The 19,968-nt window shown below is 42.3% G+C and overlaps 2 protein-coding genes across 2 annotated transcripts in view; one reads left to right on the forward strand and one right to left on the reverse strand.

The window, feature by feature from the left end:
• ptp4a3a (protein tyrosine phosphatase 4A3a) overlaps positions 1-11,805 on the reverse strand; it is a 53,236-nt gene extending 41,431 nt beyond the window's left edge. The window contains exon 1 of the mRNA XM_063185740.1: positions 11,676-11,805. The gene's annotated coding sequence lies outside the window, so the exon portion shown is untranslated. The remainder of the gene's footprint in view (positions 1-11,675) is intronic.
• Positions 11,806-14,865: 3,060 nt separating this feature from the next.
• On the forward strand, positions 14,866-16,534 carry LOC134436496 (forkhead box protein H1-like). Its single transcript, XM_063185751.1, has 3 exons — positions 14,866-15,210; positions 15,325-15,420; positions 15,536-16,534. The coding sequence occupies exons 1-3, from the start codon at positions 15,055-15,057 to the stop codon at positions 16,166-16,168; spliced, it is 885 nt and encodes a 294-aa protein (XP_063041821.1). The 5' UTR covers positions 14,866-15,054; the 3' UTR covers positions 16,169-16,534.
• Positions 16,535-19,968: the final 3,434 nt, after the last annotated feature.

The following is a 19,968-nucleotide window of genomic DNA, read 5'->3' on the forward strand; positions in this document are numbered from 1 at the left end:
ACCCATTGATGCCTAAAGCACCTGCAAAAAAGGCTGTTGAAGGCCTGAGCCCTTTTTAAGAAAAGTTGCCCTCAGCCTATAAAAACCGAAATATCTCAGCCTCTGAAGTACGTAAAAACAGGCAATAAGTTGCATTTAAACGCTAAGACCATCATCTTGCATTAGAATGTGTTCATTCATCTCTAACATACCAAAATTTTAAATAAAATTGTATCAAATCTCATGAGCCTGAATGTTGCGTCATGCAGCTCCAGGCGCCAGGGCCAATGTTGCGCAACACAACATTCAGCATCAATGGGTTAAGACGCCAATGACTCAGGTATGGCTTGTTCTATAGCATGCTCATTATGTAATTCTGTTCATCACCATTGACACAACTGGGTCATTTCGTTGCACTGTAAACTGTTCATCACTACTGACAAAACTGGGTCATATCGTTACATTATCTAACCCAGTACGTACAGGTTGGCTAAGGTTACAACATGCCAACACTTGCCGCCCTTCCAATGCATTACGTAGCCTATAGTCTTTTCTGATTGGCTGATGAAAAAAGCTGTTCTTCTCTTCACTCAATTAACCATTTGCTTATAACTCAACAAAACGCTGTTGGTCAATAAATTAACCAATCAAATGATACATAAAACAAATACAAGATTTACACAGATGAAAAGAAAGATTAAAGACATCATTTGGTTGTCTGTTGAACTGAAATGTCCAAGAACACTGCTGTGAAACTGAGACTGAGTTGTGGAGGCCATCTTGGAATTTGGATCTTGTTTGTTTATCATGAGCAATGTTTTGCCCTGATAACCAAGTGTCTGAAAATGGCCCACAGTGAGAAAAAAAATCAGTCGTGTTTGAGAATATCTGATGTCAGTTGACTGTAGTATGTTAGAAGGGCAATTGAAATCAAGATAATTGAGAACGTTTGCCTGAGAAAGATCCCACTGGTGGATCAAAATTTTTATTTTTGAGCATTTGTATAGTCAGTGTGCAGGACAGGCCACTCTCGCACTGATGATTGGGAACAGGGAAGTTCAGGCCAATCTCAATGATCAGTCTTATCAACCCATATTTAAATGGCCCGGATTGGACTGTATTCCCAGAAGGTTCCCATTTTAGTTATGCAACGCCAGTCCTGCGTGGCGGTGGTTTGATTATATTCAAAGTGGTGTGGAGCGATGTTGTTAGTCTAACCCTACCTTTGAAGGCCGACATGATCAAGTTTTAACCATGCTCTCAACCTGGCAGTATCAGACAGAGAATTACTCGATTTCAGGCAATATGAATAAATACGCCTTTGCATGACAGGCAATATGAGAAAATGCATGCACAATGACACTTTTTGGCCATATTGTCCAGCAGCCCCACATATTACCACCTTTCTGAGTCCTTTGGAAGCCATAGAGGCCAATGTCTACTCTCCTACCTCCACTGCTCTCTCTCGAGAGGTCCAGTGTTCTCTGCCTTAGGTACCGCCATGTTCCACAAAACTGGAACCGCTCCCACAGGCCTCAAAGCAAAGGAGAGAATGGACTCCGAGGGAACCAGAAAGGTACAGTGAACGAATCCAGGCCCCTGAAAACAGCCACCCCCTCCCGTCATACACACAAACACACTTCTATTTGGGCGCCCGCCACACACACACACACTCAGACACACACACTCGTTCTCTTTTTCTCCTCATGATTTAATCACAACACTTGCGTCACGGCGAGATCGGGCAGCCATCCATGGCCCCCAAATGGATTAATTAGAGGGATTTTTATTATAAACACTTCATGAGATGGGAACACTGAACAGCCACATAAAACACAACAACCCCAGGCGCTCTTAGAGAGACTCTTCCAGAGGAGAACAAAAAAGAACAACGCCGCTTTCCCAAACAGCCTCACGACTTGAAACCTGTCTAAATATTGACAAGATATAACTTAACATTTTCCATTGTTTGCTGCTTCTCCGTTTGTTGCTTCATTGTTCAAACTTAACATTGTGTGCAGAATGCAGTTAAAAACACTAGCTTTTTAAATTAGAGGAAACTTGATAAAAATGAGCAATGCATTTATGAATGCACACGTTTCTTTCTTCTTCCACTCATTATATATCACGAAATTCCATCATTAGTCTAAATGCAAAAAAAAGCATTAGTCACTTTGCATGCACTCTATCTCATTGTACAATCGGTGTCGAGTTCCCTTCAGAGTTCCCTTCAGCACACCACAGTAACCACATCCATGTCAATATGAACTTGACATCCTTGACGGCTAATAGAATTGTGTATCGTGTCTGAAACATGCAGTCGTTCACAAACACACTTGGCTTAAGTAAGTGTAAGTTGCATTGCATAGTGCTGGTCAAGTTTTTGCAATGTTTGATACATTTATGGGTCAATGACGCTGTAGTTGTAGCTAATGCCACTATTGTATGGATTAAATGTGTTTCGTTTTGAATGGATTGTCTAGGATATTCATTGAGGTACATTAATTCCAAACTACTAATTCATTTATGGGTATTGGCTGTGGTTGTACCATCTGACATCACTGATCCTTATGCAGGGCTTGCAGGTGGCATGGCACTACACAAGGCACCAGTTGCCTTGTTTTGTTCCCTTCATAGCGCTCTCTTTGGTGAATGAGAGAGCATATTGGATTGAGTCCCACTACCAATTGTTAGCTCTACTGATGCAGTGCTTTAAAACAGTGACAAGGTGCAATGTCCATTCATTACTTCAACTCCCATAAAACTCTGTGTTTGCTTCAACACTTAAAAGAGCACCGAATTGAATTGAATCGTCTTGTATGGAGCACATGTTGCCTTCTTTTCAAAGTGTTGAATTAAAATATACCAGTGTGTCAGTGGAGCAGCACGCCAAAGCCTACGAAGGAGAACTTCAGGTGGCGTAGTGGTGCTTCATAATTCATATGGCACCATGTGTTGTGTAGCTTCCTACATGGGACTATATATTGATTGAGTACTATGGAGTGTGCATTTTAGATTTACCCCCAATATTCTCCTGAACCAACACAGTACTGACATTAGTCTATTGCGCCGTGTTGAATTGTGAGAAGGTGCCAAAATCACGGTAGAAGTTCATAAAGGTTTGAGCAGGCTTCACCCAACACATCTTTCTTCTTTTTGGGTGCTGACCACAACACCGAAAACACATTTGTGTAATAATAAAAAAAATAGATGCATGGTGCGACCTTTTTTTCACTTTCCAACACACAAATGTAATTTTGATTTTACAAAATTAGTTCAAGGCCCACTTGTAATACTTTCAAGGCCGACCAAAAGTGGGACCTGGTCCACAATTTGAGGTGGACTGCTATAGAAGAAGTGTTCCATTCGACGTGCCGTAACACTCTATAGAGTACACAGTGTGTAGTATGTTGCCCTACTTTTCCCAAGTGTCGACAGGGGCAAAATTTATCGCTGTGCAGGTGGCATGGCAAAGCAAGGGTTATTAGGCATAGCGGAGATCGGAGGGGGTGGAGGGGGGACTGAGGAGTCTTCTTCAGGCTCCAGGGGAACCCTGCTGTTACATAAGAGGACTCTTACCTAACTCTTCAATTCCCATCCCCATGACTACACTACACCACTTCTCCAACCGCCTCTTGACACCAGCCAAGCATGTTCCCTATAGGGCTGCCTGCCCTGCACCACCACCCCCCACCACAACCACAAGTACACACAAGCTCATACACACACACTGATATATATGGCCATACACACACGGATATATAAGGCTACACACACACACACCCAACCACAAGCCCATACACACGCCAACACACACACACAGGCGGCTGCACACACTACACACACAGATATTAACTCCTCTCTCACACACACTCACACTCTCACACACACACACACACTCACGCAGCCTGTTATGACACTAAGCAGCGAAGCCGGGCTGTGATCAAATGTCTCCTGCATAACTCTTGCCTCAGCTCGGTCACAGAAAAAAAAGAAGAGCTGGAGACGGAGAGACAGAAAAAAGAAAAAACATCCTGACCTACTTACCTGAACTCAGTTCACAGAATACCTCTATCTGGCCCGACCTGTTGCTCATACAGACATTGCATTCAGACGTTTCTTTGTAGGACTGCACTGGGGCCAAGAAATAGGCCCAGGATTTATTTTTTTCCACACCCCCCTCTAAAATTGTAAGCCTGGTTCTATCCAGACGGTGTATGTGTAGCTTCTGCACCCCCTAGCTCTGCTCCACCAGGGGGCGCCGAAGCTACACACACACCGCCTGGTGAGAACCAGGCTACTAAATTCTGTGCCAGTCCGTAAGAAAATACAGAATACACAACAGCATCGGGCCCTGAGGAGGACTGTCAGCACACCAGGAAATGCCCGATATGCCAGTTTGCTAGTTCAGGGGTTGGGAGGCTTAGGATGAGGTCCAGGGGGCGTTTATTCAAAAAAAGTTGAGAAGTACTGACCTATGCAGACTGGCATCATGTAAAGGCATACATCTCATGCCAGTGCATTCCGCATTGCTACGCCTTTGCAAATTAAGCTGTGGTATTCAACGTCTCAGAAAAGCACTTGTCGCATGACAAGGTTTGCACTGTTTTCTTGCTATCTAACCCTAATTCTGCCTAACCAGAATGTATCAGTAAAGCAATGTTTCTGCTGCTTTACTTTTGCCAAGAACCACTAAACAAGCAAGGGAAAAGGCGAATTAGTTTCAAAATTTTGCCCAGACCAAAACCTTTCCTAAACCCAACCTGTCAGAGGGTGTTGTGGAGCACGAGTTAACTTGCAAAGGCATAGTGCACAAACGCAAAAATGGACTCTACAGTAGGGTGAGATGTATGCTGCTGCTGTAGCCATATATCGCCGCCCTCCAGGAGCTTAGCAAAGACCACCCAGATGCTACAAAGCACATCATAACCAGCTGAGGAGAGGGTGTGTGTGTGTGTGTGTGTGTCTGTGTGCGTCTGTGCGCGTAGATTATCAATCTCTAATGGTGGAAATAATTAGTAGAGGATCAGGGAGTAGTGGGGCTCAGACCTCAACAAGCTGTGTGTGTGTGTGTGTGTGTGTGTGTGTGTGTGTGTGTGTGTGTGTGTGTGTGTGTGTGTACCCCATCCCCCACTATACACTCCTCCAAATAAGCAACACATTTCAATGTATTCAGGCCTTTGCATTGGGAATCAGTGGGGTGGGGAGGTTCATTGCATATCTCTCTGAACCACAACAGGAATTAGGAAGATGAATACACTTCATTAGTATTAAAAGGGGCTTAGTTTTCTTCCCACCTTGGTCGAGGAGGAATTGAATTGTCGCTTGTTCAGACTAGCAAGATTGTTGCTTGCTGAACAACTGAAATAACCACTGAAGCATTATTTGAAGATCGAAAGACACCTACTTACAGTTTAAAACATGCTATACAAAATAACAAAATAGAACTCCCCTACAAGTTCAACGAAATAGAAAATGCACAATTTTCAGTGCAAGTATTCATACAACTGTAAACAGCTCCTTTGACTCATGCAACTTCAAGCCATTCCAGCATAAAAACCCCTTTAATACTGGCTAAATGCCAAGTGTAATTCTCTTTTTTCCCCAAACTGATGGCTCAAGGCAGGAGCTTTAGGCCAAACTGACTAAACGCTAAAACCTATTAGCATATGGCAGGTAGGGCCAGTGGGGCAATTGTTAGTGAACAGCGAGGATAACATTGCTGTGTAAACCGGACCAAAGTGGGCAGCTCTGTAGGCTCACCGTGAACAGAGGAAACCGGTAATTGTTTTGCTGAATAGCAACTAATTCTGACACTTAAATCTTTGGAGGAGCTTTTAACGTCAAACACAATAGAAAATGGATGGCTTTTGAAGTGACATGAAGTTTTTCGCGCTTAAGTAAGATAATAAAGAGTGAAAGGCCCTTCTGAATTTGCAGCTCTCTGCGGTTCAGAACCTCTCTAGAACATTGGGCAGTAGGGATGCAAATTATCCATTAATTCATCAATCATTAGTTGATAGCCTTATCGATCGACTTACGATTCATTGATAAGCGGCGTTTCCCCCCCGAAATCTCAATGTTTCTCGAGAAAAAATACTAAATCTAATAATTTTAATAAAAAATTGAGATAAAATACCACATTTAAATTAATTATATTTCAATTCTTTAATCCAAAGGTAAATATTCCCACTATTCACACCCCTCTTCACACACACTCTTCACATGCCCATTTCACCTGGGTCTCTTGTCAGTTGAATTGTCGATTAATTGCGATTAATGTTTTTTAATCGAGTAACGCATTGATCGATTAAAGTCGATTTTCGATTAATCGTTTGCATCCCTATTGGACAGTGTAATAATATGCAAAGATGAATTTACAAAAAACTATAGCACAGAGAGAATGTTTTTGATTTATTCCAAGTTAGCAAAAAACATTCTGATTATAATAAATTCAGTCGGATCACCATGATGTGCTTGCAAGTTGACTTGCGAACAATCATCAAGCCAATTAGAGTTGCTGCCGACACTAATGTCTGTGAACACAAGAACCGTATGACACCTCTCTGGGATAAGACTGAAGCTAAGCCTCGGGAGTCTGTGGTTACCATGAGCACTAGCATCACCTTGAGACATCCATCTCAAGCATTGCGCGGAAGGGGAGAGGAGAGGAGAGGAGAGGAAAGCTTTTAAGTCTCACACTCTCCTCTTGAAATCTTTCAGTGCACAACAGTAAACATATTGGATGGACCAAAAAACGAATTTAAAGTAATTAATGTATCAAAATTATATATAACCTAAATTATAATAAAACCATCATATGTACAGTACACACAGTACAGTGCATCTTTAGGGAAATTGTACAATAATACAAGAACACGTGTATGCCACTTAAATTAAGAAAAAAAAGCTTTTCTAAAATATTTTCTAAAGGCTTACTCAGATGAACCAACAGAATTTGCATGATGCTTTCTTTTGCCGTGACCAATACGGTCTATAACTGCCGCTCATATACATTACAATACATTACATGTAGCTTGACACATTCCTCCAAACCAAATTACTACCATACTTATTTAGGTAGCCTACAGGGTATTAGTTACAGTCTCTGTAATAAAGTGTTCCATAGCTTGGTCAAGTGCACTTCAGTTATGGATGAGGAGGGTACTGCAGAGCAACTCACATTCACCCACCCACCCACCTTCTTATCACAACACCAACTCTCTAAGCAACTCTCTAACCTTTGGGCCACAGCTTCCCCAATGAACAATGTCACACATTCTGATGAAATCCATAGGGCTTGAACAATTATTTTGTCTTTTTAAATGCAGTAATCCAACAATAAAGCTTCTTTTAATCAACAGTGTCTGGACCTGAGATTTTGTTCCCTGTTTGTTCAGGCTACTTTGTACCTTTTCAAGAGTGGCAGTTGTATCAAGGGTTAACAATAGCGCTGGCTCAACCAATCTCTTCTTTTGTTGTACAAAGATGTTTTTTGTTTGTTTATCTAGCAGTCCTCTAGGACTATTGATCTGTAGATGCACACGTCCACAAGTCCGAGAAGACTTCCCACACAAACAAATGCATCATCATCATCATCATCATCAAAAAAAACTCATGCATCACAACCTCCAGACTACGTGCGACTCTGCACTAGCTAGTTTGATCAAAGCAGCACAGTCAGGAACGAGAGGCAAAGACACACCATGGCCACTGGCACTGCCACCAGGGTGGCCAGATGTGACTGATGCTTTGAAACCTGACAGATGCTTTCAAATAAATGCACACAAAATGTCTGCAGGCGCTGAATCCCACCCAATTTGAGCAAAACATTTTTTTATATATAATTATATGACCCTAAAGCTCCAGAAAAACCCTCCCAATGGCTATTTTTTAACCTGCAGATGGTTACTCTAAACAACCCAAACAGGCCTGAAGGCTGACATCTCCCAATCTGGCAACCCAGTCTGCCAACTCTACCTACCCAAGCCCATCCCCATCCCCTGCCCTCCCCTCCTGCCTCTGTGTGTGGCTGGCTAACAACTGTTTATCAACATCCTATCATGTGACCTCAAAGCAGTCTCGGGTCAAGCGCACTTGAGATGCTCATCAGTTCTGGCCCGACCTTCAAAGCGGCCAATGAAAAGTGTTGTTTATTGAATCTCTCTCCACGGAGGTAGATAAGGATCCGGTGCACAAGGGGGGCGAATGAGGGAGATGATGATGGAAGAGTAGATGCGAATTGGGGAGGAGGCGGAGGATGCCCATGCCCGGATTAATGTACAGGCTAGATCTGGCTTCAGCCTAGGGGGCCCCACCTCTCAGGGGGCCCTTGGTTGGCCAAAGGGGGGTGAAGAGTGTTGGGGGTCAGAATTGTAACAAGATGTACAAATGAAAGTTTTGTCTACAAATACAGTATGTTATTCTTGATTCCTATCTTAGAATTATGATGCTGACTAAGTAATTTTGCAGCAAAATTTGCCTTCTGTGAGGGCCTCCTTCAAACTGTAGCCTAGGGGCCCCAGCACACTTAATCCAGCCCTGAGGATGCCATTACTAGTGTTGTTTACACAATTCAACATCTCCAGTGACTTCTGAGCTGGAAACCCAAACCAAAGTCTTGACCGAAAAACTCAGCAGAAGTCACCCGTCGTCGGTTCTCTCTAGGGGCTGGGCTGTTGTGCTTGCTTACGCTTGTGTTAGTGGCAGGAGTGCTTGAGCTCCACTGGCTTATCATCCAGAATTTATTGGGCCCAATTAAACTATTCACTTGATGCACAGACAGCATCATATTTCATGGTAAACAGTGTAGACACACACACGCGCACACGCATACGCACATGCACATGCACACACACACGCATACGCATACGCACACGCACACGCACACACAAACACCCTCACGTGTTTCCAAAACCTGAACTGCACGGCTCCTGTAATTGAGAGCTCCAAAGGTTAAATATCTAATAAATCACAAAGAGTCTGGGTTGTTAAAGAGAAGGCCATATGTTCCTGTGCAAATGGAGCTGTGAGAAGTGGTCATTGTTGTCATCAGAGGGGGAAAAAAACCTTGCTGTCGAGGTGATGTCCAGAGGCTTTGAATTTTATCATGCTAGTACATCCTAATCAGCACTTTTAATTTACTGGCCCGACTGATAAAAGCTCTGAGGTTAAACGAGAGACCTGTGTATTTGCGAGAATGGGAGAACCCACAGTGTGCTGCTACGGTCAAACTCTGTCAGTAAAGAGATATAGTGCAAGTTTGTGTCAAAGCCCAGAACATCACTCTCTGAGCTCAGAGAGAGAGAGAGAGAGAGAGAGAGAGAGAGAGAGACAGACAGACAGAGAGTCAGACAGACAGACAGACAGACAGACAGACAGAATGGAATGAAATAGAGAAGAGCAATAGAAAAGCGACAGAGAGAACAATAGTGAGGGAGAGAGAAGGAGATAGACAAAATGAAAGAGAGAGACCAAGTGACAAAATGAAAGAGAGAGACAAAGTGACAAACATGGAGAGAGAGCGAGAGAGAGATAGAGAGTGAGAGAGAGACAGAGAGTGAGGGAGAGACAGAGAGTGAGAGAGAGAGAGAGAGAGAGCGCTTTTTCTGGCACAGGGACAGGAGGTCATGAGGAAGTATTTATTTGGGGGTCCTCTTGAGGGAAGCTCTGTCGAATTCACATCGGCCCTGAGAATGCACTCACTCACTTTTTTCTTTTTCTTTTTAAAGTTCTCCACAGAAAAAAAAGGGAGGAGGAATGCTCCAAGACCCCTCTTGTGGTGAAAGTAAATATAATAATCTTCATGTAAGCCCTCTCATTAGCCGCGGTACGTCAGAGAAAGGGAAGGAAAAGGTTTTCAATACTGCAGCACGTTTGCAACCTAAATTCATCTTCTTGGAGAAGAATTCACCCCTCAGAAGACTTCTGTAAGCACTTTGATGAAGATTAACATTTCTCCAGGGCATCCTCTCATCTCTGTAAACACATGAGGCGATGCCTTAAGGCTACCTTTGTTTTCCATTTCTTGTAGGTTAACTTAGACAAGTTTATCACTAAATACACATTCTTGGAATATCCCAGGTCATATTCTAATCTCTCTGTAAATAAATGCTGCAACTAGTTAGTCTTTGAACAAATGCAAGTCACAGAAGATGGCAACGTTGCTAATATTGCATAAAAGATGTTCCGAAATACGATTCCCTCACAAATCAGTCCTTGAAGTCTGTGAAGAAAGGTGAAGACAGACAGCCCGTTTCTCACAACATAACTGCTGTGCATTAACATGACCTGGATGAATAAGAAACTTCACAGGCTCATCCCCTTGGCCGGTCTCTGATGTCAATTTACGATGGAGAAGCAATTTACCAAACCGAGTGGTTTCTATAAAAAGACCCTTCATCAAAGCAATTATGGTTACATTTAGATGTTATCTCACAAACACTATTCACAGAGGTGACCACAATCTGTTACACATAGAATTTCGAAAAAATCAATTGCATCACGATTATGCTGCTAACCACCTCATTTAACAAGCCAAAAACTATAGTTTTGCTGCCTTAATGTGCAGCACGGATGTATAAGTTGCACAGAGGAACATAAACACTGAATGAAAGAGCATCTCTGACAGTTCTACAAATGGTATTTTAATAAAAATGTAAACCTTTCACATGACATTTATTCAAGAAAGAATGCCACCAAGCACTGTATCTGATGCCCTTCATAAATTATTGTATATGAATAAAGGAAAATAATGTGCATGTGCATGACATGATCACAAGCAGTCTTCTGATGCAATTTCTTGCTACCCATTCAGTGTGAACGGAATAAAGTAGAAACTCTGGAAATCTTCAAATGGTGGGATACTGCCCAGTCAAACAGCTGTAGGCAACAAGGAAAGTGATCTATTTTATAAGCATACCCTCATGAAAGGAAAACTGACCATCAAGTTTCTCTCTAAACTCATTTGGACAAATTGACATATGTCAGACATATGAGGCCAATAAGCAATAACAATATAGCCTCATTCAACAGTGTCAGTGTAAAAAAAGTGTCACAACCACACCCGGGTACAAACGTTGTCATCTTGTCACCTACAGTGCTTTGACATTCTCTCATAGTACAGACCGCCCTTGTAATGTCACAGCCAAACAAGCCATGTTGGAGTGATGCTGCTGCCAATAAATGTATATCCCAGACCGACTGCCACTCACGGCCACCCATCCTCATCGGAGTTTGGCTGAGTTACAACAGATAATGTACCACTCATGCATAATGTGCCGCTCACGGCCATCCATCCTCACCGGAGTTTGGCTGAGTTGCAACAGATAATGTAGAGCACGCCTCTGTGCGCACTCAGCCTAGGCGATTACTGGAAATTGCAATGAAAGAGAAAACCAGACACTTCTTCATTTTGACAGTCCGACAACTTTCGACAAATGCTACTTTTCTAGTGGATAACAACAAGAACGGGGATGGGTAACCACTGTATGTTTCAGAATTACGCATAGACACAGGTTAAGCATCTTTACATACCCGCACAAATGAAGAATGTCATTAGAACCGGTTTGAGCGAAACCGCAAACTCCTACGTCTGACGCTTATCCACGAATACCAGACCAAACCAAATATCACGCACAGGATAGGAGCATAAACATATTCAGGACGCGCAACACTTCTTAAACACAATAACTTACCGGCGGCGCGTTTCCTCAGACAACTGAAACAACGGCTGTCAAAAATTGTATGAATGCCTCTTCCCCATGTGATTTCTTTGGCAGTTTGCAAAATAGTTGTTGAAGAGGTTCCTCCCCCAGAACTGCTGTTCAGCGAGGGGGCGCCGACTGGTGGAGAGCAAAGAAACACGGACATCGGTCAAGCGAAATAGAGGCCCTAATTTGGATAGGCTATGTGGTACTCAAATGGTGGTGTACCTACTCAAGGCTAGTATGAAACAACTACTGGACTAATGTTTGTTTGTTTATTTGTTTTTTTTTTGTTTTTTTTTTGGAGGGGGGGTATGTAGCCTACTGCATGAAATACATTTTTGTTGACTGGACAGAGTAGATATTCTAAATTACGCACAAATAACGTTCTCTACATTACGCACAAAACAACCAGCAGGGGTAGCTGCGGAGAGATGTACTATCATTTGAGCACTGGGGGGATTGAAACAGGCCCACTGCCAATTTGCACCTCTTTAGAGAGGACAAAACATACTAATCTTACAACTATTACATTGGAATGTCAGGAATTCACAGGGCACTACTAGTGCCAAAGATTTAATCAAGCCGGCATGCCAGGTAAATAGATTGCCAACAGCAACTTTATTGCCAAATATTCACTCGTTACAATGATATAATAGTAAAGGGCCTACATAATGTTACAATGGCACATATCTGCATGCATTCTCGTATAAATAGGGTCTATATCGAAACATGTGTAATGTTTAATTGAAGAGGTCGATCAGATCAGATGCAAAGCATTGTGCAGGCTTTTCGGAAAAAGCCTCTATTTCTATAATTTTAGTCAACTTTACTTTGCCCACCTTTGTTGATTTGGCTTGACCTGTAGGCTACGTGGTATACATTTCTACATTGTTTTATAGCAGTTACTATACACACCACAGATAACTAGAATACACTTGCAGTCTTAGATTGTAGACTTTTAGTCTTCTTGATTTGCTTTATTTTGTCCTTGTCTTTATTTTTGTACTGTATTTTTGCTCTACAGAGTTAGGCCATTACCTGACTCTCGCCAGTGCACAAGGGTCTGAGGGAGTCAGGCAATGGCCGTGTTCGTAATGACGCAGTGCTGCTTTTGCTGGGCAGTGTGCATACACACCTTGTCAATTCGATGCATTCTAGTAGGCTAAGTGCACATGCGTGCTACCCAGAAAAATGTATCAGCATGTATTTGGTTGGTAAAATAAACATCTACAAGCCATTTCGCCTGGTGATGAAAAGCCCTGTTTGTGATTATTTTCGTTAGAGGAGATAGATGTAGCCTTTGCTGAAGTTGTAAAAACAGAAGGTTTGAAAATGTTTATTAGGGATTTGTCTCCAGGCTTACCCCCTACCTGACAACTCAACACGCCAGACTGCTCATTAGCACCTCTCCCAGTGGGAACAATAGCGTTCACAAACACACCCCTAAATATGTATTAGTGACTTGTAGAGCCATTTTGCTAAATGCATGCTAGAATTAGGCTACTGCCTTGTCCACAACACTGATATATGGCTTAGTTGGGTTTTTTTATTTATTACATTAGCCTTCATTTGGCAGACACTTTTGTAGAAAGCGACTTACAACCAATTATTATTTACTTTATACCATGGGGCTGAAAGCAAAGGATGTGGTGAAAACCCTTGGTGTCCTCATCAACAGTGACCTAAACTTTAATAGTCACATGAAAGCCATTACTAAGTCTACATTTTATCACCCAAAACATTTCTAAACTTAGGGGTCGTCTTATATCTTATGTCAAAACACAATCTACAAAAATCTAATACGTGCCTTCATTTCCAGACTTCAACTGTAGCCTTTTCACCGGCCTCCCCAAAAAGACCATCAAACAGCTTCAACTAATCAAAAACGCAGCAGCGAGGGACAGGGTTCTTACGAGAACAAAAATGATTGAGCACATTACTCCGGTTTTGAGATCACTGCATTGGCTCCCATGAGCTACAGAACTGACTTAAAGACACCACTTGCTGTGTTCATTAAATGGGTTGGGACCCAGCTACCAACCGGATAGGTTTCAGCTGTTGGCAATACCAAATGTCAAAACTAAGTGAAGTGAGGTAGCCTTTATCTGCTACAGCAAAGCTTTGGAACCAGCTTCCAGACGATGTAAAAATGCCCATATGACAGTTTTAAATCCAGACTCAAGACAAAGCTGTTCTCAGAAGCGTTCTCCTATTTATTCCAAATTCTTGATGTTTAATTTTAATATTTTAAATCTATGTGATTGCAATTATTGAATGTTTTCTTTATTTATTTATGTTTTCTTTTATTCCTGCCATTTCTTGATCCCCCATTTTCTCATTGTCATGCCCTTATATTGCATTTCATTTTCTGTGTTCTTCTTGTGCTTTTTTAGATTTTCTTTTCTTTTTGAAGGACATTGAATTGCATCTGTGAATGAAATGTGTTAGACAAATAAAACTGCCTTGCCTTGCCATGGTAAACTGAGTAAGATTAATATTTGCCCTTTGAACTGCACACCTACTAGCCCAGTTCTACTGAGCAATGGGATAGAAGTAATCAACTTTATTTTAATCATATTGGTAGGGCAATCTTAATGTTTTGATGTGTTCTGCACAGCCCTTGTTTGCTTATTTATGTATTTATTTATTCAATTCGTTTATCTATTTATTTATCAGCTGTTGCACGTCTAAATTTGGGGACAAACATAAAGGTCACATCAGTGCTTGTTAAAAATAATGATGGATGGATGGATGGATGGATGGATGGATGGATGGATGGATGGATGGATGGATGGATGGATGGATGGATGGATGGATGGATGGATGGATGGATGGATGGATGGATGGATGGATGGATGGATGGATAGATAGATAGATAGATAGATAGATAGATAGATAGATAGATTTGAGTTGTGCCATTCCAGATCTGCACCAAACAACATGCAAAATGCATGGGCTATTTTGTTAGCCTACCGAGTAGCGGGTGATTTGTTTTGCTCTGGGCACATTTTCAAAATCTTAGGTAGCCTAGGCCTAGTATAGGCTATAATCAAGGTCAACGTTGAAATAAAAAGCGATGTAAGATAAAAAGCTATATATGACTTTTTGTGTTACCTCTTTGTGCTTCAATCAAGATGTCTCCAAAAGTTTAAATCATGTTAGCGCGGCCCACCTCTCCTGGCTACCGGTGATTCACACCTTTTAGTCGGATGAACGTCGCCACTTACCTTGGCATGTACACCTTTAATTGGCCTAATCTACACGGAGGCATATAAGGTCCAGGCCTGCCCTCAGTTGGTACACTTATTAGCGAAGTTCAGACTAGCTCACACTGCTTCAGTTGGTGCTGCTGGACCCAGGGACAGACATGGATGAGACACGCACAGCACCATTTATGATCGACGACTCCATTTGCACACAGAGGAGAAAATACAAGAGATACTCCAAGAATTACAGCACCTACCTTGGTTTGATTGCCCATGTGATTCAAACCTCTCCAAACAAGATGCTTACTTTCGGCCAGGTAAGTCCAGTAGGCCCTAACTTGAATGTATTGTTGTTTGTGTAGCCTACAAACATTGCCTGACTCTTGCCATTGCAGTTATTTAAAATTTGGATTTCTTTCTTTGTTTTACAGTTGATGGAGAGCCTTGGCGCTTACGTCTCAGGTGAAAGAAGGGGACTGGAAAATAACGTCAGAGTTTGTCTGTCATCCAACGACTGCTTTGTCAAGGTATGTAGGCCTAGTAGTACACATGATGTCATATTAACATCAACGAAAATGCAGGATGTCTATTCATTTTTGAATGTCATTGTAGGCCATATCTAATTGCGACTCTATTTTCCAGGTTCCAGTGAATCCCGAGTACCCTAACGCCAGACGGAACTACTGGAGAGTTGACGAAAGCCGCATCACTCCAAAGATGCTCCGACGCCATTTCGGTGGCACCCTGGGCGTCATGACAGATTCGCCCGTCAGATCTAAATATCAGCCCACGACTAAGGAGAAGACCGTCAACCCCAAAGAAATCTCACCAGAGTTGGAAAAACGTCCCGTCAAATTTACCAGCTCTTTCTCTATTGAATCACTCCTTCGAAAAGACCCTGACACCCGCTCCACACACCACACCACCCAACAAGCTAATGCGCCCCAAGATGTTAAGTTGTCGCCTGATTCGTATGTCTACTCACTGCACATGAAGTTCGAAGTGAATGATTTCGAACCTCCAGTTACAGACTTTCCTGAGGGCGGCATCCACCGCCTCTCACAGTGCGGCAGGCAGACGTACCACGACCTTTACGACCCGATGCGCAACGGATACACTCACCCCGCGGAAAGGCTGGCGAAGAGAGCGCGCGTGTCCACGCCGTTGGCGCTGTTTTCCGGGGCAGGTGTAGGTCCCTATTTCAACTACGAGCACATGTTCGCCCTGAAGAGATGGTCTCTTGGCACGAAGACCTTTGATTCCAGAAACTTTTGATTTGAGTATTGCTTTGTTGTAGGCTATATCAATGTTTTGGCGCGTGACTGACTGTATGCACTAACGAGACATTTTCAATGTTGCGACTTTCAGATTATTTTTTTTATATTTTTGTTGCATTTTACTTGAGTGACTGAATCAGTTTCATGTTTAGCTGTGATGTCTGGACTTTTGCAATAAAACAGAAAAAAAAAAGTTATGACTGGGGGTTCTTCCGGGGGTGGGGGTCATCATATATTATGTCTGTGGCCTAGGCCCTATGTTTGGGTTTGTGTAGGACTGGGTTTCCCAACCTTTTTTGTGGGTAAGTTCTGGGAAGACTGGAATGTTAATTGAACCTGTTTCAGTTCTAAAAAAGAGTTTGGCACCAATATAGACTTCAGTTCTTAAGCTCTGAAGAAGAACCAACAGTAGTAGCCTGCCCTGATATCCAAATATTACAATAGCCTACATATAGGCCTAGTGTTCAGTTGGTGGACCAGAAGATAATTCAAGTGGGCCTTCATTTTCAGGGGCCTTAAGTGGGGAAATCATTTTCTAACTAGAAATGTGCTCAGGGAGTGCAGAACTCTGCCAAGGAAGCTGTTTGATAGAACATTGGACTGTTAAATCCTTTCAAGTCTTTCTGCCTTCCCTTTGTTAGTTATAAACTGGAATGTCAAAATTCCCCCTGTCCCGCAATGGTGAAGAATCTTTAAAGAAAAAATCCTGGATACAGATCGTGATTCAGAATCACCAACAAAATTGAATCACTTGTTCCTTTTGTCATTTCCAACAACTCCACAAAGTTTTATCCAAATCTGTTCATAACTTTTAGTTATCCTGCTGACAGACAGACAAGCATACAGACAGACAAATCAACGCGACAGAACACATAACCTCCTTGGCAGAGGTACAAATCACAATAATATCTGTGTGTGTGTTGCTCTTGACAATTTGAGTTGATATTGTTTACTGGGTGAGAGTTGGTGGACCCCGAACATATGCGAAAATTTCCAAGCGGGCCCCGAGATGGAAAAGGTTGACAAGGGAACCCCTGACCTGGGGGGATACTAGGTGAAGCATCTTTTTTAAATCCTGGATCGGGATTACCACCAAAATGTAATCACTTGTTCCTTTCGTCATTTCCAACAACTCTGCAAAGTTTTATCTAATTCCGTTCATAACTGAGTTGTCCTGCTGACAGACAGACAAGCAAAAAATAGACAAACAAGTCAATGCGACCGAAAACAACCTCCGTGGCGGAGGTAAAAATCACAATACAGGGAACACAGGGAGCCCCTGACCTAGGGGAATATAGGTTCATTTCACTACTGGCTTCTTTTATGCAAATAGCCCATTAAGGGAACAATCAAGCTCAGAGAACTGGCTATTAAACCGGGGAGTTCAAATAGGGTACAGTAAAGGACTCTCTTTGAACAGTATTCAAGATCATATAAAAGAAGAGCTTTCGTGTGGGTTTGCAGCAATAAATAGCTGAAAAATGTATGATGTAGGCTAGTCTACATGAAGACCACTATTTGTTTACTCATATTTATCTTAAATAACATACCTTGATTTCCTCAAAGATCAATAAATTACCTCTTGTTTATAAATGTTTGCATAAATACAGACAGATTAAAAATAATAAAGCCATTTGAAATGGTAGTAGCCAGACAAAGATACTGTGTGTACATGCTGAAAATTGTGGGAAAGACACACTTTCACTGCATCACACATTAATTTATTTAGTAGCGTAATAAGTGGCTGCATTGCTGTAGACTAGTGTTTCTCAACGGGGGCACTACAGCCCCCCAGGTGCCATTGGGGAGCAGACTTACGATGAGGTCAAGGGGGCGTTCGTTCATAAAAGGTTGAGAACAATTGCTGTAGACTGCATCCTTGCCATTGGGGCCCTCAGACGCCCCACTGGGTTTGCAGTGGCATTGCAGGAGGGGGGGTGATAAGGCCCAAATAATCATTCACTACATACAGTTCTGTCTGTGCAGCTGTGATATTGATCATTCATCATATTTTTTTCAAATACTTTATTATTTTAACTTTCTAGTTTCCATTTTATGTTGCAGCCTATGAGGTTGTAAGACTGCACATGGAGCTCGAAGTGAATTTTTTCGAACCTTCAATTACAGACTTCCCAGAGAGCGGCATCCACCGCCTCTCACAGGGCGGCAGGCAGACGTACCACGACCTTTACAACCCCATGCACAACAGATACACTCACCCCATGGAAAGGCTGGCGAAGAGAGCATGCGTTTCCATGCCTTTGGCGCTGTTGTCCGAGGCAGGTGTAGAGCTAGGTCCCTATTTCAACTACGAGCACATGGTCGCCCTGAAGAGATGGTCTCTTGGCACGAAGACCTTTGATTCCAGAAACTTTTGATTTGAGTATTGCTTTGTTGTAGGCTATATCAATGTTTTGGCGCGTGACTGACTGTATGCACTAACGAGACATTTTCAATGTTGCGACTTTCAGATTATTTTTTTTATATTTTTGTTGCATTTTACTTGAGTGACTGAATCAGTTTCATGTTTAGCTGTGATGTCTGGACTTTTGCAATAAAACAGAAAAAAAAAAGTTATGACTGGGGGTTCTTCCGGGGGTGGGGGTCATCATATATTATGTCTGTGGCCTAGGCCCTATGTTTGGGTTTGTGTAGGACTGGGTTTCCCAACCTTTTTTGTGGGTAAGTTCTGGGAAGACTGGAATGTTAATTGAACCTGTTTCAGTTCTAAAAAAGAGTTTGGCACCAATATAGACTTCAGTTCTTAAGCTCTGAAGAAGAACCAACAGTAGTAGCCTGCCCTGATATCCAAATATTACAATAGCCTACATATAGGCCTAGTGTTCAGTTGGTGGACCAGAAGATAATTCAAGTGGGCCTTCATTTTCAGGGGCCTTAAGTGGGGAAATCATTTTCTAACTAGAAATGTGCTCAGGGAGTGCAGAACTCTGCCAAGGAAGCTGTTTGATAGAACATTGGACTGTTAAATCCTTTCAAGTCTTTCTGCCTTCCCTTTGTTAGTTATAAACTGGAATGTCAAAATTCCCCCTGTCCCGCAATGGTGAAGAATCTTTAAAGAAAAAATCCTGGATACAGATCGTGATTCAGAATCACCAACAAAATTGAATCACTTGTTCCTTTTGTCATTTCCAACAACTCCACAAAGTTTTATCCAAATCTGTTCATAACTTTTAGTTATCCTGCTGACAGACAGACAAGCATACAGACAGACAAATCAACGCGACAGAACACATAACCTCCTTGGCAGAGGTACAAATCACAATAATATCTGTGTGTGTGTTGCTCTTGACAATTTGAGTTGATATTGTTTACTGGGTGAGAGTTGGTGGACCCCGAACATATGCGAACATTTCCAAGCGGGTCCCGAGATGGAAAAGGTTGACAAGGGAACCCCTGACCTGGGGGGATACTAGGTGAAGCATCTTTTTTAAATCCTGGATCGGGATTACCACCAAAATGTAATCACTTGTTCCTTTCGTCATTTCCAACAACTCTGCAAAGTTTTATCTAATTCCGTTCATAACTGAGTTGTCCTGCTGACAGACAGACAAGCAAAAAATAGACAAACAAGTCAATGCGACCGAAAACAACCTCCGTGGCGGAGGTAAAAATCACAATACAGGGAACACAGGGAGCCCCTGACCTAGGGGAATATAGGTTCATTTCACTACTGGCTTCTTTTATGCAAATAGCCCATTAAGGGAACAATCAAGCTCAGAGAACTGGCTATTAAACCGGGGAGTTCAAATAGGGTACAGTAAAGGACTCTCTTTGAAC

Source organism: Engraulis encrasicolus, chromosome 20, assembly GCF_034702125.1.
Source record: "Engraulis encrasicolus isolate BLACKSEA-1 chromosome 20, IST_EnEncr_1.0, whole genome shotgun sequence".
NCBI lineage: Eukaryota > Metazoa > Chordata > Actinopteri > Clupeiformes > Engraulidae > Engraulis > Engraulis encrasicolus.